Below are 25,034 nucleotides of genomic sequence, written 5' to 3' on the forward strand. Positions count from 1 at the left end.
TAACCAGGGCGGATCCCTCATGAAAGGCTTGGTGCTGTTCTCATGTAGTGAATGAGTTCTTTTTCGGGCAAGATGAAATTAGTTCCTGAGAGAGTGGGTTGCTCCACAGCAAGCTTCCTCCTCTTGTTTTTTCCCTTCTCGCATGTGCCCATTTCCCCTTTGACGTTCCCCCCAACCACCTTTTTTTTTTTCTTTTTGAGACGGAGTTTTGCTCTTGTTGCCCAGATTGGAGAGCAATGGTGCTATCTTAGCTCACTGCAACCTCCGCCTCCCAGGTTCAAGTGATTCTCCTGCCTCAGCCTCCCAAGTAACTGGGATTACAAGCGTGTGCCACCACGCCCAGCTAATTTGTTTTTGTTTTTGTTTTTTGTTTATTTTTTGAGACGGAGTCTTGCTCTGTCACCCAGGCTGGAGTGCAGTGGCGTGATCTTGGCTCACTGCAAGCTCCGCCCGGGTTCATGCCATTCTCCTGCCTCAGCCTCCCAAGTAGCTGAGACTACAGGTGCCCGCCACCACGCCGAGCTAATTTTTTTTTTTTTTTTTTGTATTTTTAGTAGAGACGGGGTTTCACCATGTTGGCCAGGCTGGTCTCGAACTCCTGACCTCAGGTGATCCACCCACCTTGGCCTCCCAAAGTGCTGGGATTCAGTTGTCAGCCATCGCGCCCGGTCTGACCTTCTCCACCATGTTTTGATGCAGCATAAAAACCCTCAGGCTGCAGAACTGGGAGCCAAATAAACCTCCTTTCTTTATCAACTTCCCAGCCTCAAGTGTTCCTTTATAGCAACACAAAACACACTAAGACACGGACTCCTTTCTTTCAGCCCCCACATCTGATTCATCAGAAAACATACCCAGAACTCCACACTTCTCACTACCTGCACATGGCCAGCAGGTCCAAGTCACTATCATTTCTGGCCACTCTACAAACTCTGCCCTTGTTTCCTACGACTGCCCTCCTTATTCATTCTGTGCTGTGCAGAATTAACGTGCGGCGTGCATCTGTCTCAAGGCTTTTGCTCTGCCTAAAAAAATTCCTGCTGGCCCTGGCATCTCCATCAGGGCTACTCTCGGTGAGACCCTCCATGTTAAATAGCAACAGTCCTTTCTCTCCCCATCTCCCCCGACTCCCTGCCCCCTTTCATATTTTATTTTTCTTTATAATAATGTATCAACATCTGATACACATATATTCCTTTTTTTTTTTTGAGAAAGAGTCTTGCTCTGTTGCCCAGGCTGGAGTTCAGTGGCATAATCTCAGCTCACTGCAACCTCTGCCCCCCAGGTTCAAGTGATTCTCATGCCTCAGCCTCCCAAGTAGCTGGCACCAAGGCGTGTGACATCACACCCAGCTAATTTTGTATTTTTAGTAGAAACGGGGTTTAGCCATGTTGGCCAGGCTGGTCTCGAACTCCTGGTCTCAAATGATCCCCCACCTCGGCCTCCCAAAGTGCTGGGATTACAGGCGTGAGCCACCATGCCCGGCCTGATACACATATGTTCTTGTTTTCACTGGAGTATAATACACAGGCAGAGGCATGTATTCTAAGAGTAGAGCTTGATGAATTTTCACAAATACAACCCATCCACGGACCCAGCACCCAGATCAAGAAAGATATGTTATCGGCCAGGCCTGGTGGCTCATGCCTATAATCCCAGCACTATGGGAGGACAAGGTGGGCGGATTACCTGAGGTCAGGAATTTGAGACGAGCCTGGCTAACATGGTGAAACCAGGTCTCTACTAAAAATACAAAAATTAGCTGGGCATGGTGGTGGGCGCCTGTAATCCCAGCTACTTGGGGGGCTGAGGCAGGAGAATCGCTTGAAACCAGGAGGCAAAGGTTGCAGTGAGCTGAGATCACGCCATTGCACTCCAGCCTGGGTGAGAGAGCGAGACTCCATCTCAAAAAAAAAAACAAAACAAAAAACGACATGCTATCAGCACCCAGAAGGCCCCTTGTGCACTAGTCCAGGCACTACACACATCCCCACCCCATGGAACTGCTTGCTATCCTGACTTTTATGGCACAGATTCGTTTTCTCTGTTTTTGTACTTTACATAAATGAAATCATACAGTATGTGCTCTTTTTCTGTTTGGGCTGTTGCTCTCAACGTTGTCTAAGATTTGTCCACATTGCTGCATGCAGTCATAGACCGTTCGTTCTCATTGTTGCAAAGCATTCCACTGGGTGAGTATACGATGCTACTGTTCATGGACGTTTGGGTGGCGTGCAGTTGAGAGGATTCATGTCTTCTGGTGAACACATGTATGTCTTTCTGTTGGTGACCCATAATATTTTTAACTTGTTTATCTGTGTATTGGCTGTCATGTAAGCAGCATAAGGCAGAGATCTTTTTTTTTTTTTTATTTCACTGCTGTGTTCTCTGTGCCTAAAATAATGTTTGGCACATAGTAGGTATTCAGTAAATACTTGTTGAATGAATGAATGAGTGAATAAATGAAATTCTTTTTTCCTGTTTTTTTTCAGTGATCAGAATAGCAATAAACCAATCCTTTGCTTTCTTTAAAGAATACAAAATTCATGCCGGGCGCAGTAGCTCACACTTGTAATCCCAGCACTTTGGGAGGCCGAGGCGGGTGGATCACAAGGTCAGGAGATCGAGACCACGGTGAAACCCCGTCTCTACTAAAAATACAAAAAAAAAATTAGCCGGGCGTGGTGGCGGGCGCCTGTAGTCCCAGCTACTCGGAGAGGCTAAGGCAGGAGAATGGCGTGAACCCGGGAGGCGGAGCTTGCAGTGAGCTGAGATTGCGCCACTGCACTCCAGCCTGGGCGACAGAGCGAGACTACGTCTCAAAAAAAAAAAAAAGGTGGAAACAACCCAACGGTCTATCAGTGATGGATATCCAATGAATGGATAAACAAAATGTGGTACTTGGATGTATGATGGAATATTATTCAGCCTTAAAAAAAATAATAAAATCCCAGCCAGGCACGGTGGCTCATGCCTGTAATCATAGCACTTTGGGAGGCCAAGGCGGGTGGATCACCTGAGGTCGGAAGTTCGAGACCAGCCTGACCAACATGGAGAAACCCTGTCTCTACTAAAAAAAAAAAAAAAAAAGAATACAAAATTCAATTCTATGTTTTAAATATTCAATATGGAACTTCCAGAAATATGTAACAATCCATCGTAGGAAAATTTCATCACAGGCTTATGCCTCAGGAGGGCTGCATAACCCCTACTCACCATCTGGTAGAGACATAATCAGTGTATGGTGGCTGTGACCTTAATTCTCTTGCAAGTCCAAAATCAGCAATTTTCACAAGCTCTGGACCCATACAAAGCAAGTTTTCTGGTTTCATGTCCCTATGAAAAAAGCCTTGATGATATACAGAGAAAAAAAAATACAATAAATCATTACGTTTAAACATAGCTTTATTTGATTTATAAACAAAATATAAATGAACCCCCTCTTTTACAATTCGAAACATCATCTTAGGAAAAAAGTAAACCATATTTATTGTCTAAGAAGTAAATGAGATGTAGTGACCCTGCTTTTAAAATGCTTTTGCAAGAAAGTTCACACAGTGTATGAGATAATTAAAAATAACCACCCATTTAACATTTATTTTTATTTGTGACTCCAGTGGTGTTCAGGCGCTGGGCTAGGTATTACTACACTATGATTATCTCCATTCATTTGCACAACAACCTTAAGGAGATACTGTTATCACTATTGTGCAATAGAGGCGGAGGTTGAGGGCCAGAGTGAAGTCACTTAATTAACGTGTGAGAAGTGTTTTTGTTTTTGAGACAGGTCTTGCTCTGTTGTCCAGGCCAGAGCGTAGTGGCTCGATCTCGGCTCAAGCAATCCTCTCAGCCCGCTAAGTAGCTGGGACCACAGGTGCATGCCACCACTCCCACCTAAATATTTGTATTTTTGATAGAAACAGGGTTTTGCCACGTCACCCAGGCTGAGAAGAGCACTTTTTTTTTTTTTGAAGAGCACTTTTTAATCAGGCTTAAGTCAGTGCAGCTGACTCCTTGAGAAAACTCACTTGTTTAAAAAGTCCATTCAATAAAAATGGAACTCCACACATCAGAACTAATTTCTTCATTTATAATTATTTTATCTAATGTTCAGTTTTCCTCAATAGCTGTGTCATTGCAAAATCCCAATAATTATGTATATATTAGCAATTCAATCTATAAAATAAATGGTTATGAAGCCAATGGGGAAACCAAAGAAAATGAGGCAGAAAGCCCAATGGGGGCCGGGCACGGTGACTCACGCCTATAATCCCAGCACTTTGGGAGGCCGAGGTGGGTGGATCATGAGGTCAGGAGTTTGAGACCAGGCTGGCCAATATGACGAAACCCTGTCTATACTAAAAAAACCAAAATTAGCCAGGCGTGGTGGCGGGCGCCTGTAGTCCCAGCTACTCGGGAGGCTGAGGCAGAAGAATCACTTGAACCTGGGAGGCGGAGGTTGCAGTGAGCCAAGATCATGCCACCGCCCGCACTCCAGCCTGGGCAACAGAGCAAGACTCCATCTCAAAAAAAGAAAAAAAAAAAAAGAAAACCCAGGGGGAAAAGAACAAACATTAAAGCCCTCCTGGCAGATGCGATTTGTCTTAAGGGAGGCTTTTTCTAAGGGCAGTCTAGAGCATTCTGGTTATAGCCAAATGGCTTGGGTTCCAAAGGCCTTGGGAGGCAGGGAGACTGCAGGAGATCACTTGAAGAAGGTTTTCATGTAGCTTTGGGGCTGGGAAGACTTTCTTTTATATCGTTTTTTTTTTTTGAGATGGAGTCTTGCTCTGTCACCCTGGCTGGAGTGTAGTGGTGCAATCTGGGCTCACTGTAACCACTGCCTCCCAGGTTCAAGCGATTCTCCTGCCTCAGCCTCCCGAGTAGCTGGGATTACAGGCGTCTGCCACCACACCCAGCTAATTTTTTGTATTTTTAGTAGAGACTGGGTTTCGCCATGTTGGCCAGGCTGGTCTCAAACTCCTGACCTCGTGATCCACCTGCTTCACCCTCCCAAAGTGCTAGGATTACAGGTGTGAGCCACCGTGCCCAGCTGGGGTTGGGAAGGCTTTTTAAGCCTAAATGTTTCTAATCACTTCAAAGCCAGAGTGGGCTTTGTTCGTGACATCTGTTTAACAGTTTTGTAATCCGAGTTTATCCAGTACTTCTTACCCTAAATAGTCGGTAACATCCATTTCACTACGTCCAAGAGACATTCATTGTACTTTGGTAATGTAACGACAGGAATGGGACCATGTGATGCAGAGCAGAGTGACACTAATCCACGAAGTCTTAGAGAACTAAACCAATTACATATTTGTACTGCTGAGGTTTTCCCCATCCTAACATACATATATTAGTAATTCAGTCCTATTTGAACTAAATATTAGTTTCATTTTTTTGACAGCAACTATTTTATTTTATTTATTTATTTTTTGAGACAGAGGCTTGCTCTGTCACCCAGGCTGGAGTGCTTTGGCACGATCTCAGCTCACTGTAACCTCCGCCTCCCAGGTTCAAGCAATCCTCCTGCCTCAGCCTCCCAAGTAGCTGGGATTACAGGCATGTGCCATGACGCCCAGCTAATTTTTGTATTTTTAGTAGAGATAGGTTTTCGCCACGTTGGCCAGGCTGGTCTCGAACTCCTCACCTCAAGTGATCTGCCTGCCTTGGCCTCCCAAAGTGCTGGGATTACAGGCATGAGCCACCACGCCCAGCCAAACAACTATTTTAAAATATCTATTTCTTGAAGTATTACATCTGAGATGCTTAGCAGCAAGAATTATGTGGCTTTTGTAAAAACGTCTAATCGTCCTTACAGCCTGGTTTCCCAAATTACTATGCAGCCAATTCTACGTCAACTCTTGATTATTCGTATGTTATTTCTTTCAGTCACAATTTTAAAATCGTAATCGAACTTCCTCCTTCAATCCCTTACGCTTTAGATGTTGCTGACAGCATAAATCAACCCAGGTAAATATCAAGTGTTATCATGCTGACCAGAGTTTAAAACAATTAAAAATCAGGAATCCATTATGAATAATTAAAATAGCAGATGTCCCTTGTTTCCATATAATTAATACATTACTGTTCTTTGTCAATAAAGTGTAGTATATCATTACAGGATTTAGGCTTTTAAAAGACCCTAATAGTTTACATATGGTACAAATAAGTTTTTTTTAAATGTTCTTAAAACATTCTAAACATATCCTTTTTATAAGTTTAAGAAGTGTTCTTAAAATATTTATATGGAATCCTGCATAGCATTTTTGGAAGGTAAATAATTCCTGTAGCAGTTAAGAAAATAAGAAAATATATATAAACCACAGGAGGAGGGTGGGCATGATGGCTCCTGCCTGTAATCCCAGCACTTTGGGAGGCTGAGGCTGGAGGATCACTTGAGTCCAGGAGTTCAAGACCAGCCTGGGAAAAATGGCAAAACCTCGTCTCTACAAAAAAGAAAAAAATTAGCTGGGTATGGAAGCGTGTGCCTGTAGTCCCAACTACTAGGGAGGCTGAGGTGGAAGGATCACCTGAGCCCAGGAAGTCGAGGCTGTAGCGAGCCACGATGGCACCACTGCACTCCCGCCTGGGTATCAGAGTGAGATCCTGTCTCAAATAATAATAATAATAAAAAAATAAAATACAGGATGAGACATGAAGGGAAACTAATGGTGATTTTCGAGTGCCTATGGTCAGAACACAGCAATAGTATGGGACAAACTTTTCTAATTTAATATCTAAACATCCAGTGATTCTAAACAAATGTTTTTAAAAAATAATCATATTAACTTCTTGGACTAATAATTATTTTGGTTTGATAGATACGAAAAACCTACATTAATCAAAGTACATAATTCATAGAAAATAGAACAAGTATTAATACTTGCATTAATTTCATTCACAGAATAGAAACAACTAAATGTAAAAATTAAGGAAAACTATAAAACACTGCTCTATGGGTGCTACAAACTATTTAAATGTTAATAATTGGTCATGCTTGATCAAAATAGTCTAATCTTTTCCAAAAGAGGGTCCTTTGTTTTTTTTTTTTTTTTCATTTCCATGATAAAATTAGGGAGAATGAGGCTGCAGGATGGGTATATGATGACTGAGACTAAAGGCTGATGATGATTAAACTGTTTAAAAATTCTGCTATGGTGGAAGATAATTAAAGTTTATAGAAATTCTATTTATTTTTTGAGACAGAGTTTCCCTCTTTTTGCCCAGGCTGGAGTGCAATGGCATGATTTCGACTCACTGCAACCTCCGCCTCCTTGGTTCAAGCGATTCTCCTGCCTCAGACTCTCAAGTAGCTGGGATTATAGGTGCACGCCACCAAGCCTGGCTAATTATTTATATTTTTAGTAGAGATGGGGTTTCACCATGTTGGCCAGGCTGGTCTCTAACTCCTAACCTCAGGTGATCCACCCACCTCGGCCTCCCAGAGTACTGGGATTACAGGTGTAAGCCACCGTGCCCAGCCTAATTTTTTTTTTTTTTCTTTTTTTTGAGATGCAGTCTCGCTCTGTTGCCCAGCCTGGAGTGCAATGGCGTGATCTCAGCTCACTGCAACCTCTGCCTCCCGGGTTCAAGCAATTCTCCTGCCTCAGCCTCCTGAGTAGCTGGGATTACAGGCACCCACCACCATGCCTGGGTAATTTTTGTATATTTTTAGCAGAGATAGGGTTTCACCATGTTGGCCAGGCTGGTCTCAAACTCCTGACCTCAGGTGATTCACCTGCCTTGGCCTCCTAAAGTGCTGAGATTACAGATGTGAGCCACCGTGCCCAGCCAGAAATTCCATTTTATATAGAATCACAGAAATTCTAAAAGTTTTTAAATAAAAATGTCAGTGTGTATAGGCACATACCCCAAATTCATAGTTATCCAATATAACAGTTATTTAACAGTTTAATATGTAATTTCTATGCACAATCTTGACAGTAATCGAAAGAGGTACCAAAATGAAACTTAAAAGAAACCTACCATGTTTATGGATAAAAGCCAGCCCCTGCAATATTTGATACATAATATTTCTGATGACTGACTCAGGGAACAACTTGTTTCTGTAAAGAAATGAACAAACAGTCACATAATTCTGTTAAGCAACCAGCCAACCAATCCAAAGAAGGTTTATATTCCCCTGGAGCCTCTCCTGGCCTCATGATACTGGGTAAAGGTATGATTTATAGATTTACATGAAAATTAGATTTTTTTTTTGCTTTGATATGAGATAAAAACTCAAATCCAAAACTAAATATATTGCATACATATTAAATAGCTAATTTATTTATTTATTTATTTTTTAGATAGAGTTTTGCTCTTTGTTGCCCAGGCTGGAGTGCAATGGCATGATCTCGGCTCACTGCTACCTCCGCCTCCTGGGTTCAAGCGATGCTCCTGCCTCAGCCTCCCGAGTAGCTGGGATTATAGGCATGCACCATCACGCCTGGCTAATTTTGTATTTTTAGTAGAGATGGGGTTTTGCCATGTTGGTCAGGCTGGTCTTGAACTCCTGACCTTAGGTGATCTGCCCGCCTCAGACTCCCAAAGTGCTGGGATTACAGGCGTGAGCCACCGTGCCTGGCTTAAATAGCTAAATTTTAAACTGTCCCAAGAAGAGCAAAGCAAGTTGAAAAACTGAATTACTAACAGATAAGCCAAGCATGCGAATCTGTATTATGTAGGCTTTAAGAATTTTAGAGGTGGCCGGGTGCGGTGGCTCATGCCTATAATCCCAGCACTTTGGGAGGCCAAGGTGGGAGGATCACTTAAGCCCAAGAGTTCAAGGCCAGCCTGGGCAACATGGTGAAACCTTGTCTCTACAAAAAATACAAATATTAGCCAGGTGTGGTGGCACATGCCTACAGTCCAGCTGCTGGAGAGGCTGAGGTGGGAGGATCACTTGAGCATGGGAGTTCAAGGCTGCAGTGAGCTGTGATTGTGCCACTCCACTCCAGCCTGGTGACAGAATGAAATCCTGTCTCAAAAAAAAAAAAGGAAAAAATAAATAAATTTAGAGATATAAATAAATGCTTCAGTTCTATTCTGCATATTGGTGTTGTCCAATAGAAATGTAAGAGCCGGCTGGGCATGGTGGCTCATGCCTGTAATCCTAGCACTTTGGGAGGCCGAGGTGGGTGGATCACCTGAGGTTAGAAGTTCAAGAGCAGCCTGGCCAACATGGTGAAACCCCATCTCTACTAAAAATATAAAAATTAGCTGGGCGTGATGGCACATGCCTGTAATCCCAGCTACTCAGGAAGCTAAGGCAGAAGAATCGCTTGAACCTGGGAGGCGGAGGTTGCAGTGAGCTGAGATCGCACCACTTCACTCCAGCCTGGGTGAAAGAGCGAGACTCCATCCTCTAAAAGAAAAAAAAAGAAAGAAAGAAATATATATGAGAGCTACTTGTGTACTTAACATCATTTTACTAGCAGCCATGTTAAAAGAAATCAAACAGATAAAATTAATTTTTACCAATATATTTAACCTAATAAATGTCAAATATTATTTCAACATGTAATCGATATAAAAATGAGCTGACTGCACCACTGTACTCCAGCTTGGGTGACAGAGCAAGACTATGCCTCTAAAAAAATTTTTTTTTTATTATTTATTTTTAAAATTTTACCTTTTTTTGTTTTTTGAAAAAGAGATGCGGGCTGGGTGTGGTGGCTCCCACCTATAATCCCAGCACTCCAGGAGGCCAAGGCAGGTGGATCCCTTGAGTTCAAGAGTTCGAGACCAGCCTGGGCAACATGGTGAGACCTTGTCTCTACTAAAAATACAAAAATCAGCCAGGCTTGGTGGCGCATGCCTGCAGTCCCAGCTACTTGGGGCACTGAGGCAGGGGAATTACTGGAGCCCGAGAGGTCGAGGCTATAGTGAGCCATGTTTGCACCACTGCACTCCAGCCCTCCAGCCAGGGTAAAAGAGTGAGACTCTGTCTCTGAAAAAAAGAGAGACACGTGGTCTCACTATGTTGCCCAGGCTGGTCTCAAACTCCTGGGGCTCAAACAATCCTCCCGCCTTGGCCTCTCAAAGTGCTGGGATTACAAGTGTGAGCCACCAAGCCTGGCGTAAAAAAATATAAAAATTATTAATAAATTTCTGTTTTGTATGAAGTTTTCAAAATCTGATGTGTAATTTATTTTACATTTACAACACTCCTTAATGCAAACAGTTCAGGAGCTCAACAGCCACATCTGACTAGTGGCTACTGTATTACTGTAGCTTTATACAGTATATATATATATATATATATGGGGGTTTTTGTTTGTTTGTTTGTTTTTTTGAGATGGAGTCTTGCTCTGTCGCCCAGGCTACAGTGCAGTGGTGCGATCTCTGCCTCCTGGCCAACACGGTGAAACCCTGTCTCTACTTAACATACAAAAATTAGCTGGCCTCTTGGGTTCAAGCAATTCTCCTGTCTCACCTTCCCGAGTGGCTGGGATTATGGGTTGCCTCAACCTCCTGGGCTCAAGCAATCTTCTCACCTCAGCCTCCAAGTAGCTAGGACTACAGGTGTGTGCCACCACGCCTGGCTAATTTTTAAATTTTTTTGTAGAGACGGAGTCTCACTATGTTGCCAAGGCTGGTCTCAAATTCCTGGGCTCAAGTGATCCTCCCACCTCAGTCTCCCAAAGTACTGGATTAAAGGCAGGAACTACCGCATCCAGCCAGACTTACATCTATTTCAAAAATAGATGAAAATTTAATATTTCATGAATTTATATGTATTTAATTTTTTTCTTCAACAAGGGTATCTTGATATTTCATGTATGTATACATCATTTCAATATTTTACAGGACAAAATTTATTAGAGGCTGAAAATTAAGATTACCCATAATTCCACCACGTGATTAAGAAACTTAATTTTTCAGTGTTCTAATGCAGTCCTAATCCATTTGCATACACAACTTTTATATAAGGAATGAATGTCACATACACACAATTTGGTTTGTTTTTTCTACTTACAAGCATTTTTATAATCCTTATAATTATCACCTTTAATGGTAATAATTCTATCAATATTATATACAATAATTACCAACCTATTTTCACACTAATAGTTATGTATTTTAAATAGTTCAAAAAGTGAAGCTTAGTATAGCCATTTAACAGAATATATTATTTATAGGAACTATAAAGACTAAGTATCCACATAAAAAATACTTTTAAGTAAATGAACCAATAAAAACTTTTGTCCCACTAAAATTACAGCTAAGTAAAAAGGCATGCATGTCTATATACAAGGCCTAGAAGGGACTCTGGAAAAGTAAAAACTGATTCGAAGGGCGGAAATTTACTTTTATTTTAATTGATATTAATGTTATGATGATTTCTCCTGGAACATAAGAGGCATTCAATAAATATGTTTTGAGAAAGGGAAAAATATGATTAAAGAAGAATTCATGTAACATCCTCAGACCTTGAGTGAGTGTGTGTGTGTGTGTAAGAAACAAAGAGAAATCAACATCATTACTTCGGAAAATTATTTCTAAGTATTTCAGAGTTTTTTGTTGAACATTTCTCACTTTAAAAGCAGGCAAAATGGATGTTAATCTCCCAGATGTGAGCAGAACAGCCACCAAAACATTATCTCCCCAAGCCCAGGGCAGAAGACCGAAGCTCTCCCTTTACAGATTCTGCCCACACATAGTTAAAAATTGTGAATTTCCTTGGGATTGGTAACACATCAAGTCTTATCACTGATTTTTGCATTCTAATGACTGAGCTTTTTAGATCCTTTCTTGAAAGCAGCTTCATTCCTTTCTCCATTCTTTCATTAACCTTCACAAGATGCCCAAGGCCAGCTTTATTACTGAGTAATAAACTATACATAAATTTGTATTTTAAAAAGCATAAAAAGATAGTATGTGTATTTATATGAGATACTGGCCTTCACTTTCAAGGATTTACAACAGAAAAATGCTGGCTGTGTCTCAGCTGGTTCTTCAGTGTTAAATGTTACCCTTTGATAAAGGTAACAGAACTGGTTAATTTAAATGTACCTTTTGGAGTGATCAATCTTTATCTCATAAAGTATGACATATTGAAAGGATCCAAAGAACTCATGGAGAGAATAACAGGGAAAAACGTGAATAAAAACATACCTGTCTTTCATTAATTGATAGAGGTTTTCTTTCATATATTCAAATATAAAATAAAGATGGTCATTTTCTCTGATAACTTCTTTCAATTTAATAACATTGGCATGATTAAGTTTCTTCAGAGACTGAAAAATAACAAATATGCATTAAAATTTCTTAAAAAAAACAGAATTTGGCAAAATTGCCTCAATGCTAAGTTTGATAATTACCTTATGTAATTTTCCATTTCTCCTGGGTTCATTAATTAATTACATTTTAATATCTGCATAATTGCTTTAAGTAATGAACGTTAAGTGCAAACAATAAATCAAGCCAACAATAGCTATTAAACATTTCAATCTGTTACATTTTTCCCTTGGTTTATAAGTAGGTCTAACTTTTGTCTGACTTAACCATGCAAAGGTATCCAAAATTATATCCAAGTCTTTAAGCATAAAATCTAAGGAAATGGTATGTAGTAATTTAAAAAGTTGTCCTTGGCGGCTGAGCGTGGTGGCTCACGCCTGCTATCCCAGCACTTTGGGAGGCTGAGGTGGGCGGATCACCTGAGGTCAGGAGTTCGAGACCAGCCTGGCCAACATGGTGAAACCTTGCCTCTACTAAAAATACAAAAATTAGCTGGGCAGGGTGACACACACCTGTAGTCCCAGCTACTTGGGAAGCTGAGGCAGGAGAATCACTTGAACCCAAAAGGCGGAGGTTGCAGTGAGCCGAGATCACGCCACTGCACTCCAGCCTGGGTGACAGAGTAAGACTCTGTCTCAAAAAAAAGTTGTCTTTGCATAATATGATTTTAAGATGCTCTTTTAAAAGTGAAAGTGAATTTTCAAATGTGAGGATATAATTATATGCTGTTCTCCACTGACATCAGAACCAGAAGAAATGAGAAATTAATTTAGGAATATAGAGGAAAAACAAATACAATTATCTTCAGAATGCTTCCCACAGAGAATAAAATAATCTTAACTACTATCCTCAGGTAGTGTTAAGACCTTCTAGGTTCTTTTCATCTTTAGGATTTTACCTTAACTTCTCTCAAGTTCATGCATTCATCCCAAGAATAGAATTTTCTCTTCATCCTAAAATAAATTAGGGAAAATTTAATGTTCAGGGATTGAGGATTCAAAGACACACATTACACTGTTGGCTTTCTTACTCCAGTATTGGTTCACTTTGGGCGAGCTATCTCTCTCTTTCCTCATCCTTACAAGGAAATCGCCTCCTATACCTCAAGGCTACTTGGAAGGCCTACGTCACATCCAAAATTCAGCTTTAATGCAAAAGTGAAAAAATTACCATTAATCTTCTTTTCTGGGTGAGTTCTTAACATTTCTCTAATCAGTTTAATTGTGCCTTTCTTAAAGGGTCCTTTTCAAGTTTCTCTCTTTTTAGAACTTCAGAGATAAATATAAAACACTATACTTCAGAGGGAGTTAGGGAAAGAAATCACAAATTTTGAGCAAATTTAGTAAAATAATTCGATCTGATAACCTGCATATCATTACATCAGCTTTAGACAAGAGGCCCATAAAGTCGGCAAAAATTCAGAAGTAACTATAAACGTTAGAAATGGCTTTCTTGGCTGGGAGCGGTGGGTCACGCCTGCAATCCCAGCACTTTGGGAGGCCGAGGCGGGCGGGATCACAAGGTCAGGAGTTCAAGACCATCCTGGCTAACATGGTGAAACCCCGTCTCTACTAAAAATACAAAACAATTTAGCTGGGCGTGCTGGCAGGCGCCTGTAGTCCCAGCTACTTGGGAGGCTGAGGCAGGCGAATTGCTTGAACGCAGGAGGCAGATGTTGTAGTGAGCCGAGATTGTGCCACTGCACTCCAGCCTGGGCGACAGATGAGAAATGGCTTTCCTGAATTTTGTTCTTTACTTCCCATCTTTCATCCCAGTGTTCGTTTCTATTAGAGATAAATATACCAAAAGAGCATTTAGGGTAAAAAGTATTTCCACTGTATACACCAGTTAGTTGTTGTGTTTTTATATGAACACGTGTTTTTACATGAATAGATTTTTAGTCACAGTACAAAACAAGGGATAAAAAACAGGATTCATGGCCTGCTGCGGTAGCTCACGCCTGTCATCCCAGCACTTTGGGAGGCTGAGGCGGGCAGATCACGAGGTCAGGAGATCGAGACCATCCTGGCTAACACGGTGAAACCCCATCTCTACTAAAAATACAAAAAATTAGCCAGGCGTGGTGGCAGGCGCCTGTAGTCCCAGCTACTTGGGAGGCTGAGACAGGAGAATGGCGTGAACCTGCGAGGCGGAGCTTGCAGTGAGCTGAGATCACGCCACTGCACTCCAGCCTGGGCGACAGAGCGAGACACCATCTCAAAAAAAAAAACACAAAAAACCAAAACAGGATTCATATTCTAAAAAATGTTTCTTCAGGTATGGGAATTATAAGTCTGGGCTGTGAAAAAGAAAAACCAAATATGCCATGCTGCTTTCATTTAGTATTATAATCTCCTATCGAGATGTTCCAGAAGATCCTTGGGAAGCTTAGCCTTGTCTTTATTAATTACAATAATCCTTATGATCCAGAGGCTCTATGGGGGTATAATACACAGGTGAGGAAATGAGTAAAAATTGGCAGCACAACATCACAGCCAAGAACAGAGCCTGTGGAACTGCACTGCCTGGATTCAAATCCTTGCCCAGTCACTCACCATATGACTTTGGACAAGTCACCTAATGACCTGTCTGTGCCTCAAATTCCTTAGCTAGCCATACAGTAGAAACTACTGCATAAGAAAAGCGTCTTGCAAACTGCTTAGTTCAGGACTCAATAACTACTAGATGTCTTCATGTTTACCAATATCTATGATTGACTATAAGACGAAATAAAGGACATCACTGAGACGACATAAAGGGCATCACTGCTATTATTTCTAAAATATCCTTAGTGAATCAGAATTTCACTCGCAGTTACTCAGGTACTAGATATTTATGAAGAAGTGTGATGAAATGGGGGTTTACTAGCTTATTAAAAGATACTTTTCAGTGCTATAGATTTATAAAATGTCTTGCTAAAATGTAAAATGTAAATCTAGCACAATGATGAATTTAAAATAAAACAGAAGACAATTCAAATACAGCCATAAAAGAAAAGTTGATTAAGGAAATGATCACATCCATGTGAAACTGCACATATAATCTGCTATGATTTTTTCTTTTTTTTTTTTTTTTTTGAGACATGGTCTCATTCTGTCACCCAAATTGGAGTGCAGTGGCCTGATCATGGCTCACTGTAGCCTTGACCGCCTGGGCTCAGGTGATCCTCCCACCTCTGCCTCCTGGGTAGCTGGGACTATAGGTACATGCCACCACGCTCAGCAAATTTTTGTATTTTTTGTAGAGATGGGGTTTCACCATGTTGCTCATGCTAGTCTCAAACTCCTGGGCTCAAGCAATCCGCCCACCTCGGCCTCTCAAAGTGTTGGGATTACAAGCGTGAGCCACCACACCCAGCCTGCTATGCTTCTTGAAACGTAATTTCAGAATTTTATTTTATTTTTGAGATGGAGTCTCGCTCTGTCACCCAGGCTGGAGTGCAATGGCATGATCTCGGCTCACTGCAACCTCTGCCTCCCAGGTTCAAGCGATTCTCCTACCTCAGCCTCCCAAGTAGCTGGGATGACAGGTGTGTGACACCATGCCCAGCTAATTTTTGTATTTTTAGTACAGAAGCGGTTTTGCCATGTTGGTCAGGCTGGTCTCGAATTCCTGACCTCAGGTAATCCACCCACCTCGGCCTCCCAAAGTGCTGGGATTACAGGCATGAGCCACCACTCCAGGTCCAGAATTTTAAAAGTATCCAATCTTTTAGAAGCCAAATAAAAATATGTTCAAGTTACTTTTCAAGGTTTAGTGATAATTGAAACTTTCATTCTACCTGTAAAATCTGCACTCTCACTGGGCATGCTGGTGTGCGCCTGTAGTCCCAGCTACTCCGGAGGCTGAGGCAGGCGGACTGCTTGAGCTCAAAAGTTAGAGGCTGTAGCGCGCTATAACCAAGCCTGCGAATAGCCACTGCACTCCAGCCTGGGCAACACAGGGAAACTTTGCATCTAAAAAAAAAATCTGAGGCCAAGCGCGGTGGCTCACACCTGTAATCCCAGAACTTTGGGAGGCCAAGGCGGGCGGATCACGAGGTCAGGAGATGGAGACCCTCCTGGGTAACAGGGTGAAACCCCATCTCTACTGAAAATACAAAAAATTAGCCAGGTGTGGTGGCGGGCGCCTGCAGTCCCAGCTACTTGGGAAGCTGAGGCAGGAGAATGGTGTGAACTCGGGAGGGGGAGCTTGCAGTGAGCTGAGATCACGCCACTGCACTCCAGCCTGGGCAACAGAGCGAGACTCCATCTCAAAAAAAAAGCTGACCGGGCGGATCACCTGAGGCCAGGAGTTCAAGACCAGCCTGACCAACGTGGAGAAACCCCGTCTCGACTAAAAATACAAAAATTAGCTGGGCCTAGTGGTGCATGCCTATAATCCTAGCTACCTGGGAGACTGAGGTAAGAGAATCGCTTAAACCTGGGAGGCAGAAGTTGAAGTGAGCCAAGATCGCGCCATTGCACTCCAGCCTGAGGAACAAAAGCAAAATTCCGTCTCAAAAAAAAAAAAAAATCTGTATTATCTTCATCCATCCAGATGTACTCTCTTCATCTCTTCTTCTTTCCAGCAATTACCACTTCTCAGCAGTACTTCCCTAAGGCAATGCATGTATCTATTTACAACAAATATGTAAGTTTCCTTGCAAAATGATTAATCCAAAGGTAAACCAATTGCTTAGAATAGCTAAGAAAAGGCATTTCCTTTTAGGTTCCTTGCCATCTTTTGTCATTTATTAATTCGTCAATATCCACTCCATGCCAGGGCAATGAACAAATAAGAGATGGTACCATGGTGTTCCCATCAGACACAGGAAATCAACTTCAGAAATAGAACTACCTCTCAAGTTCTTAAAGGGCAGAGGGCTTAATAGACATTTATTAACTTAATGAAGTAAGGGAATCTTTCTACCATCCTCTAACATAAAGTATATAACTTTTTTTAAAAAATGGCAGCAGAAAAGACAAGATTTCAGTGATGTAAATTAAAATTCCTCAAAGGAAAATTCAAAAAGGAACCTCTTATTTTGTTCAGTGTAGTGTTCTCCCTTCTAACCATTCCCCCTCCAACACATCCTAGCCAGTTTTGACTGCATTTCTAGACCGCTCAAAACGTTTGCCTGCTGAATTAAGCACAGACTTTCTTCCCCATGTTCACATTAGCAGATTACACCACCCTGTCTGTCATCTACCAACTGCCATGCCATGCCCTTGCTTCTTCAGGCCAACTCCGGAAAAGCAGAGGGCTAGAATTCAGCTTCTTCTCTGCTTCTCAACGTAATTCTGAACTTGTTTAATTCCTACTTGTTAAATTCCATATGGAACTTGTCTAATTCCAACAGAAACCCCCACTCCCAGCCCCCAACACCGGCTCTTGTTTAAAAGGTTTTTAGAATGAAAACACTGTCTTCCAGGTAATCAATTTCAAGGGGACACATTTACTGCCCACTCTGAAAATTAAGAATAAGCAGCTCTTCTTCAGCTACTCCACAAAATGTATTCAATGTAGAATTTATTTATTATTTATTTATTTATTTTGAGACAGAGTCTCACTCTGTTGCCCGGGCTGGAGTGCAGTGGCATGATCTCAGCCCACTGCAACCTCTGCCTCCTGGGTTCAGGTGATTCTCCTGCCTCAGCCTCCTGAGTAGCTGGGATTACAGGCACATGCCACCACATCTAGCTAATTTTTGTATTTTTAGTAGAGATGTGGTTTCACCATGTTGGCCAGGCTGGTCTCGAACTCCTGACCTCAAGTGATCCGCCCGACTTGGCCTCCCAAAGTGCTGGGATTACAGGCCACCACACCTGGCCTGGAATTTATTTTTAATTTTAGGGGAAAAGTATCAATGGATCTTAAAGTGTTACCTAACAAGTTACACCTAGAATATTTATGGCCTAAATTGGAAATGCCTAAAATTTTATATCACCAAGCAAAAGACTGATCAGATATTATGGGATGTGAATTCTTTTGGTAACAAACAAAAAAAAAATGAGAAGGGAGAATGAGGACTCTAATATCTGTAATTTTCAGGTAAAGTTTATCCCTCTATATCAGGCTTTAAAGAGATGGCAAAGCCTGCTTGTATGACTCTTGTAGATAACATAACTATCTCGTTCAGACTTGAGGAGTAACGGCTATAGTGAATACTCAGTGTAGGTTAAACTGATAACCCTGCCAGTAGCCTGGCTTCACAGTTGCTTAATTCCTAAGAGATGTTCACCTCTGTCCTACCACAGTTACTCATAAACTCCTTGTTATAAGGAACGGTCCTACTGTCCAAGACCTAACGACCTTTCCAACTTCAGACTTGTGATCATAACCTCCTATCCTTTTCACCGTCGCTACCCTCGAAACTTCTTTATACAACCTCTTTCTTGTTCAACTTGTGGCTAATCCTACAACCACCTGCGTGACGTGGTTTGCCTCCTCATCCAGCTTGGCCCTACCATCAGCCTTTCACCCACTACACTCTCAAGATCACACACACGTTCTGAACATCCCCTTCTCCCATCGTTCCACCGCTCCTGCCTTGTCATCCTCCAATCTCCCCTCTCCATACATATGGGTGGAGGTGGAAAGAAAAGTCATGAAAATGCTCCCAGCGGCTCCACTTTCACATTCATCCCATGTAATTTCAGGCGGACTCTTCCTGACACTGGGCAACCCTTCTGTGGCTTTCTTAGCAACTCAGTAACTCATCCTTCACAACTCTCCAAAGCTCCATGCCTCCACTGCCGTACTTCCCGCTACTCCTTGTCCCACTGCGGTCTGGCTTCCACTATTCCACTGGAACAGTGCTCACCTACACTTCTTTCAGTTACTCAGCCCCAGTTAGGCCCTCACACACTCTCTCTTGCCTCCAGGGCTTCAGACATACTATTTCTTACTCCCTGGAGCATTTCCCCCCACAGCCCCTTTTTTAAAAAATAATTTTCTCATCATTTTTTATGGCTGCGTAGTATTCCATGGTATATATGTGCCACATTTTCTTAATCCAGTCTATCATTGTTGGACATTTGGGTTGGTTCCAACTCTTTGCTATTGTGAATAGTGCTGCAATAAACATACGTGTGCATGTGTCTTTATAGCAGCATGATTTATAGTCCTTTGGGGGGAGGGGGGAGGGACAGCATTAGGAGATATACCTAATGCTAAATGACTAGTTAATGGGTGCAGCAAAACAACATGGCACATGGATACATATGTAACAAACCTGCACATTGTGCATATGTACCCTAAAACCTAAAGTATAATAATAAATAATAATAATAATAATAATTTTCTCTCATTCTTGAGGTCTCATTGACTTGGGAAGCCTTTTGTGATACTTCTCCAGTGTGGCTTATCTAGGCTCCCATAGGACCCAATATTCCCCCATCACAGGACTTAGCATACTTGATGCTGTAACTTCTTGAATCTGTTGGTCTTCCTGAGTGTATTGTAAGACGTCTGTTTTGTCCCAATTTTGTCCTGATCATGAAACACAATAGGAGTTTAACAATTTTGTGCTAAATGAATTTTTCAATTTTCTTCAAGTCTTCCATGGGACTCCTCTTCTCATTCATTTTTGCTCCATCTTTGCCTAAGGTGGAGCACTGTCCAGCACACAGTAGATACTGCATGTGGCAGACACACAGTAAGCTGAGTAGCCGAAAGCCCTCCTTCTCTTCCTCTTCATTCACAGAGTCAGCTTTTACACAGGGATATAAAATGCTCAGCTAAGTAATCAGTTTCCCAGCCTCCCTGCAGCTAGGGGTGCCATGTGGTACACTTCTGATCAATGAGAAGAAACCCGATGCATTCTGGATGGGATGTGAGAAAGCTTTTGCTTTCCCAATTAAAAAAGCGTACAGTAGGCCGGGCACGGTGGCTCACGCCTGTAATCCCAGCACTTTGGGAGGCTGAGGCTGGTGGATCACCTGAGGTCAGGAGTTCAAGACCAGCCTGACCAACATGGAGAAACCCTGTCTGTACTAAAAATGCAAGATTAGCCAGGCGTGGTGACACATGCCTGTAATCCCAGCTACTCGGGAGGCTGAGGCAGGAGAATCGCTTGAACCCGGGAGGCAGAGGTTGTGGTGAGCTGCGATCGTGCCATTGCACTCCAGCCTGGCAACAGAGCAAGACTCCATCTCAAAACAAAACAAAAGAAACACCATATTTTTGAAGGATAAAACAAATACCATATTTTTGCCACTCAGAAAAAAATGATGAACATTTTATCATATAAAACCAGACAGTAATAACCATCTGTGGGACTGTACCCAAGACCTAACACCCCTTCTGATTCTCCTACCCTCCTCCCCAGAAGCCACAGCTATCATGGATTTTGGGTGTATCTTTCCAGGCCTTTGAAAATATTTTTATATATGGATGTATTTGGGTATAATAAAGTATTTCTTTGTGTGAATTTACAGAATCGTTTAATCTACAAATGTGGGCTATTTCAGCTCATTTTGTCTAATAATACTCATTTCTTAGGTTTCTGTCTTACTGCAGTAGTGAGTATCCCCAGTGCAATCCTAATCAGCAGGACTGCTAGCAGGCATTTGGGGTTTTCAAATGAATTGTACTGATATTACTTCTGATATTTCACATTAATATGAATTATATAGGTTTTCATATTAATTCACATTAATATGAATTATATAGGTTAGGGAAGTTTCTTTTTATTCCTATTTGCTAAGAGTTTTTTGTTTGTTTGTTTTTTTAGACAGGGTCTCACTAGGTCACCTAGGCTGAAGTGCAGTAGTGGTGGCACTATCTTGGCTCACTGCAGCCTCGACCTCCTGGGCTTACGCAATCCTCCCACCTCAGCCTCCCGAGTGGCTGAGACTACAGGTGCACACCACCATGCCCAATTAATTTTTGTATTTTCTGTAGAGGCGGGGTTTCACCATGTTGCCAAGCTGGTCTCAAACTCCTGGGCTCAAGCGATCCTCCTGCCTTGCCCTCCCAAAGTGCTGGAATTATAGGTGTGAGCCACTGCGTTCAACTAAGAGGCTTTATCATAAGTTTTTTAAGAAATCAATGTTTTTTTTAATTAGTCAAATCACAAATGAGTACTCAATTTTATTAAGCCTATTCAATTTATTTTTCATTTCCATTATCGTATATTATATATTTACTTATCTGATGATAATGACTGTTTAAAAATATTTTATGAAGTTATTTCCTTGTACATGTAATGGTTTAGATCATAATATTTTAAAACATTTGCTAAAGTATTTACATTTTAGATTGTCCTAATTTGGTTGATGTGGTGATGTGGAGATGCGTATCGGATGAGTACGGGACTGGTTCTGGTGGAAGCCAACTGCCATGTCCCGAGGCCATTCAAACAACCGTCTGGAAAGGCCCAAGGAAGGAGCCTCTGTAAAAGGGAACTGAGGTGCCTCTTGCCAACAGCCAGTACAAATAGGCCAACCCTGTGAGTGAGTGTGATGGGTTGAACTGTGTCCCCCTAAACTCCTATATTGAAGTCCTAGCCCCCAGACTTTCATAGTGTGACAGTATCTGAAGATAGGGTCTTTAAAAAGGTAATTAAGCTTAAGTGAGGTCTTTCAGGTAGGCCCAAATCTGATATGACTGGTGTCCTTATAAGAGGAGCCTGGGCAACATGGCACGACCCCATCACTCCAAAAAAATTTTTAAAAAATTAGCCAGGTGCTGTGGTACACGCCTATAGTCCCAACTACTCTGGCGGCTGAGGCAGGAGGATGGTTCAAGCCCAGGAGTCTGAGGCAATAGTGAGCTATGTTTGTACCACCGTATTTCAGCCTGGGTGACAGAGTGATACCCTGTCTTGGAAAAAAAAGAGGGGGGAAATGTGGACACAGACACGCACAACGAGAAGATCATATAAAGACCTAGAGAGGATATGGCTGTCTACAAGCCAAGGAGAGAGGCCTCAGAAGAAACCAACCTGCAGATACCTTGATCTTGCACTTCTTGCCTCTAGAACTGTTAGGAAATAAATCTCTGTTGTTTAAGCCACCCAGTCTGTGGTACTTTGCTACAGCAGCCCTAGCAAACCAAGAGTGAGCCACCTTGGAAGTAGATCCTCCAGCCCCAGTCAAGCCTTCGGATGACTGCAACTTTGGCCAATTATCTGACTGCCATGAGAGAACCCAAGCCAGAACTGCCCAGCTAAGCTACTTCTAAATTCCTGACCCACAGAAACTATGTGAATTAATAAGTGTTTCTTCTTATTTTAAATCACTAAGCTTTGGGGGTATTTTGTTATGCAGCAATAGATAAAAACAGTGGATTAAAAACAAACAAATTAACAACAATTCTATTTTGTAAGTTCAGGAATATAACATATAACATTCAGAACTCAATTTGACATTATGAATACTATCTGATTTTGAGACCTTGTTTTAAAGAAATAATAAGCCCTACTCTGCACTCAACTTTAAATGTGAAAAACAGGTCAGGAATGGTGGCTCACACCGGTAATTCCAGCACTTTGGGAGGCCGAGGTGGTTAGCTTGCTTGAGCCTGGTAGGTCAGGACTGCAGTGAGCCATGATCACACCAGTGCACCCCAGCCTGGACAACAGAGTGAGACCCCCATTTCAAAAAAACACAAACAAAAACGAAAACCAACAAATAAATTTGGAAGAACATTCCAAAGATCACCTGTAGTTTTGGTCCAAATGTATTATACATATAAAAAAGGAGGCACTCATATTTTTTGGTTTATCCAGTGTAGCTAGACAAGCCAGACAATTAAAGTAATATACACGAAAAACAGCAGAATTCCTCTTTGGCAATGTTCTTTTCCAAGAATGACATTCCACATGAGCCAAATGCTATTTGATCTAAACTAGACCTCTTTCTGTGCTTGTATACATTCTTTTTTTTTTTTTTTGAGATGGAGTCTCCTTCTGTCACCCAGGCTGGAGTGCAGTGGTGCAATCTCAGCCCACTGCAACCTCTGCCTCCCAGGTTGAAGCGATTCTCATGCCTCAGCCTCCTGAGTAGCTGGGATTACACGTGTGCGCCACCATGCCTGGCTAATTTTTGTATTTTTAGTAGAGACAGGGTTTCACCATGTTGGCCAACCTGGTCTCGAACTCCTAACCTCAACCCAAAGCGCTGGGATTACAGGCATGAGCCACCGCACCCAGCCTGTGCGTGTGTGTGTGTGTGTGTGTGTGTGTATTTTTTAGATGGAGTCTTGCTGTATCACCCAGGCTGGAGTTCAGTGGCGCGATCTCAGCTCACTGCAACTTCCACCTCCTGGGTTCAAGCAATTCTCCTGCCTCAGGAGTAGCTGGGATTACAGGTGCGCGCCACCACGCCTGGCTAATTTTTGTATTTTTAGTAGAGACAGAGTTTCACCATGTTGGCCAGGCTGGTCTCAAACTCCTAACCTCATGATCCGCCTGCCTCGGCCTCCCAAAGTGCCGAGGCCTGTGCTGGTATATATTCTTCAGCAAGGACAGGAAAATAAAAAGCAGAGTTTTCAAAGGTGAAGTTGGCAGTGTCGCACACAGTACCTTTTGATGGCCACCAGCTCCCCGGATTCATTACTCTTGCCCATAAGCACACTCCCATACGTGCCGTCCCCCAATTGTCTCATTGTTGTGTATCGGTTCATCTTGGAAAAATAATGCAGCAGAAGTTGTTGATTGAAATGACTTCCTTGTTGAATATAAATTTGAACGCTTCTTAATTTTTGTTTTTGTCCTCACACTGTTGTTGCTACACTGGTGACAGGTTTGTCATCATTAAATATAGGCTCTTCCCCAAGATTACAGAGGTTCATGAGCTATAGCACGAAGGAATCTGGCAAGGAAACAGCACTTCCATTCTTATAAACACCCTAAAGAACGAAAAAAAGGATATCATGAATTTTCATTAACAAATCTCTTCAAAAATTGTACTGGCAACTTAGAGCAATGGGAAAAATTATAAATAATATAAATACTATTGTGTTAAATATTTGTCAGTAAGTCATTTGTCTATGTAAAATGAAGTTCACATATAACTCACTGGTAATACTTGGTAAATGCCTCATTTACATGGTACTGTGCTATTTATGTTCAATAATGGCATAATGGCTTGTATGATCCTATTTTTACTAAATATAATCTATATTATTCCAAATCAGACCTTGGGAAATTGATGTCTACATTATATCCATTCTTTGAATCAATTTTTGTATTGTATTTAATTTGGCATATTATTTAAAACTGTACTACTTGTAAATTTTCTGTGGAATATAAGTACCCCAATTGGGTAAGGTAAGTATAAAGCAAACTTTTGTTTCATATGAAAGGAATAGCATTATCTTAAAATTTCATATTCTATTTAAATAACATGCTACTTTATTTTACATCAAACTAACAAATATTTAAATACTAATTAGGATTTAGTGTCACACTAGATTCATACAAAGAAATAAGAAACATAGCCGGGCGTGGTGGCTGATGCCTGTAATTCCAGTGATTTGGGAGGCCAAGGCAGGAGGATGGAGGAGGCCAGGAGTTTGAGACCAGCCTGGGCACCATATTATGCCCTTCTTTACAAAAACTAAAAAATTAGCTGGGCTTGATGGCACGCTTGTAGTCCCAGCTACTTGGGAGACTGAGGCACGAGGATTGCTTGACCCCAGGAGTTCAGGGTTACAGTGAGCTATGATCACACCACTAAACTCCATCCTGGGTGACAGAGCAAGACTCTGTCTCTAAAGAAAAATTTTTTTTTTAACAAATAAAAAAGGGAAGTAGAGCCTGAAGATGTGACTGAAATGTTATAATCTCATAATCAAACTTGAAT

General features: G+C 41.7%; 1 protein-coding gene and 1 long non-coding RNA gene across 2 annotated transcripts in view; one reads left to right on the top strand and one right to left on the bottom strand.

Moving 5' to 3' along the window:
- The window catches only part of MAK (male germ cell associated kinase), a 62,139-nt gene extending 38,003 nt beyond the window's left edge, over positions 1-24,136 (bottom strand). The window contains exons 1-5 of the mRNA XM_030817285.1: positions 23,753-24,136; positions 13,142-13,196; positions 12,121-12,242; positions 7,987-8,066; positions 3,217-3,349 (exon numbers count right to left, since the gene is read on the bottom strand). Of these exons, the coding sequence (XP_030673145.1) occupies positions 3,217-3,349; positions 7,987-8,066; positions 12,121-12,242; positions 13,142-13,196; positions 23,753-23,853 (491 nt within the window). The 5' untranslated portion in view covers positions 23,854-24,136. The remainder of the gene's footprint in view (positions 1-3,216; positions 3,350-7,986; positions 8,067-12,120; positions 12,243-13,141; positions 13,197-23,752) is intronic.
- Positions 572-22,250, top strand: LOC115836346. Its single transcript, XR_004031361.1, has 3 exons — positions 572-668; positions 6,550-6,552; positions 22,240-22,250. It is a non-coding gene; the product is annotated as an uncharacterized LOC115836346 (long non-coding RNA).
- Positions 24,137-25,034: the final 898 nt, after the last annotated feature.

Source organism: Nomascus leucogenys, chromosome 8, assembly GCF_006542625.1.
Source record: "Nomascus leucogenys isolate Asia chromosome 8, Asia_NLE_v1, whole genome shotgun sequence".
NCBI classification, from domain to species: Eukaryota; Metazoa; Chordata; class Mammalia; order Primates; family Hylobatidae; genus Nomascus; species Nomascus leucogenys.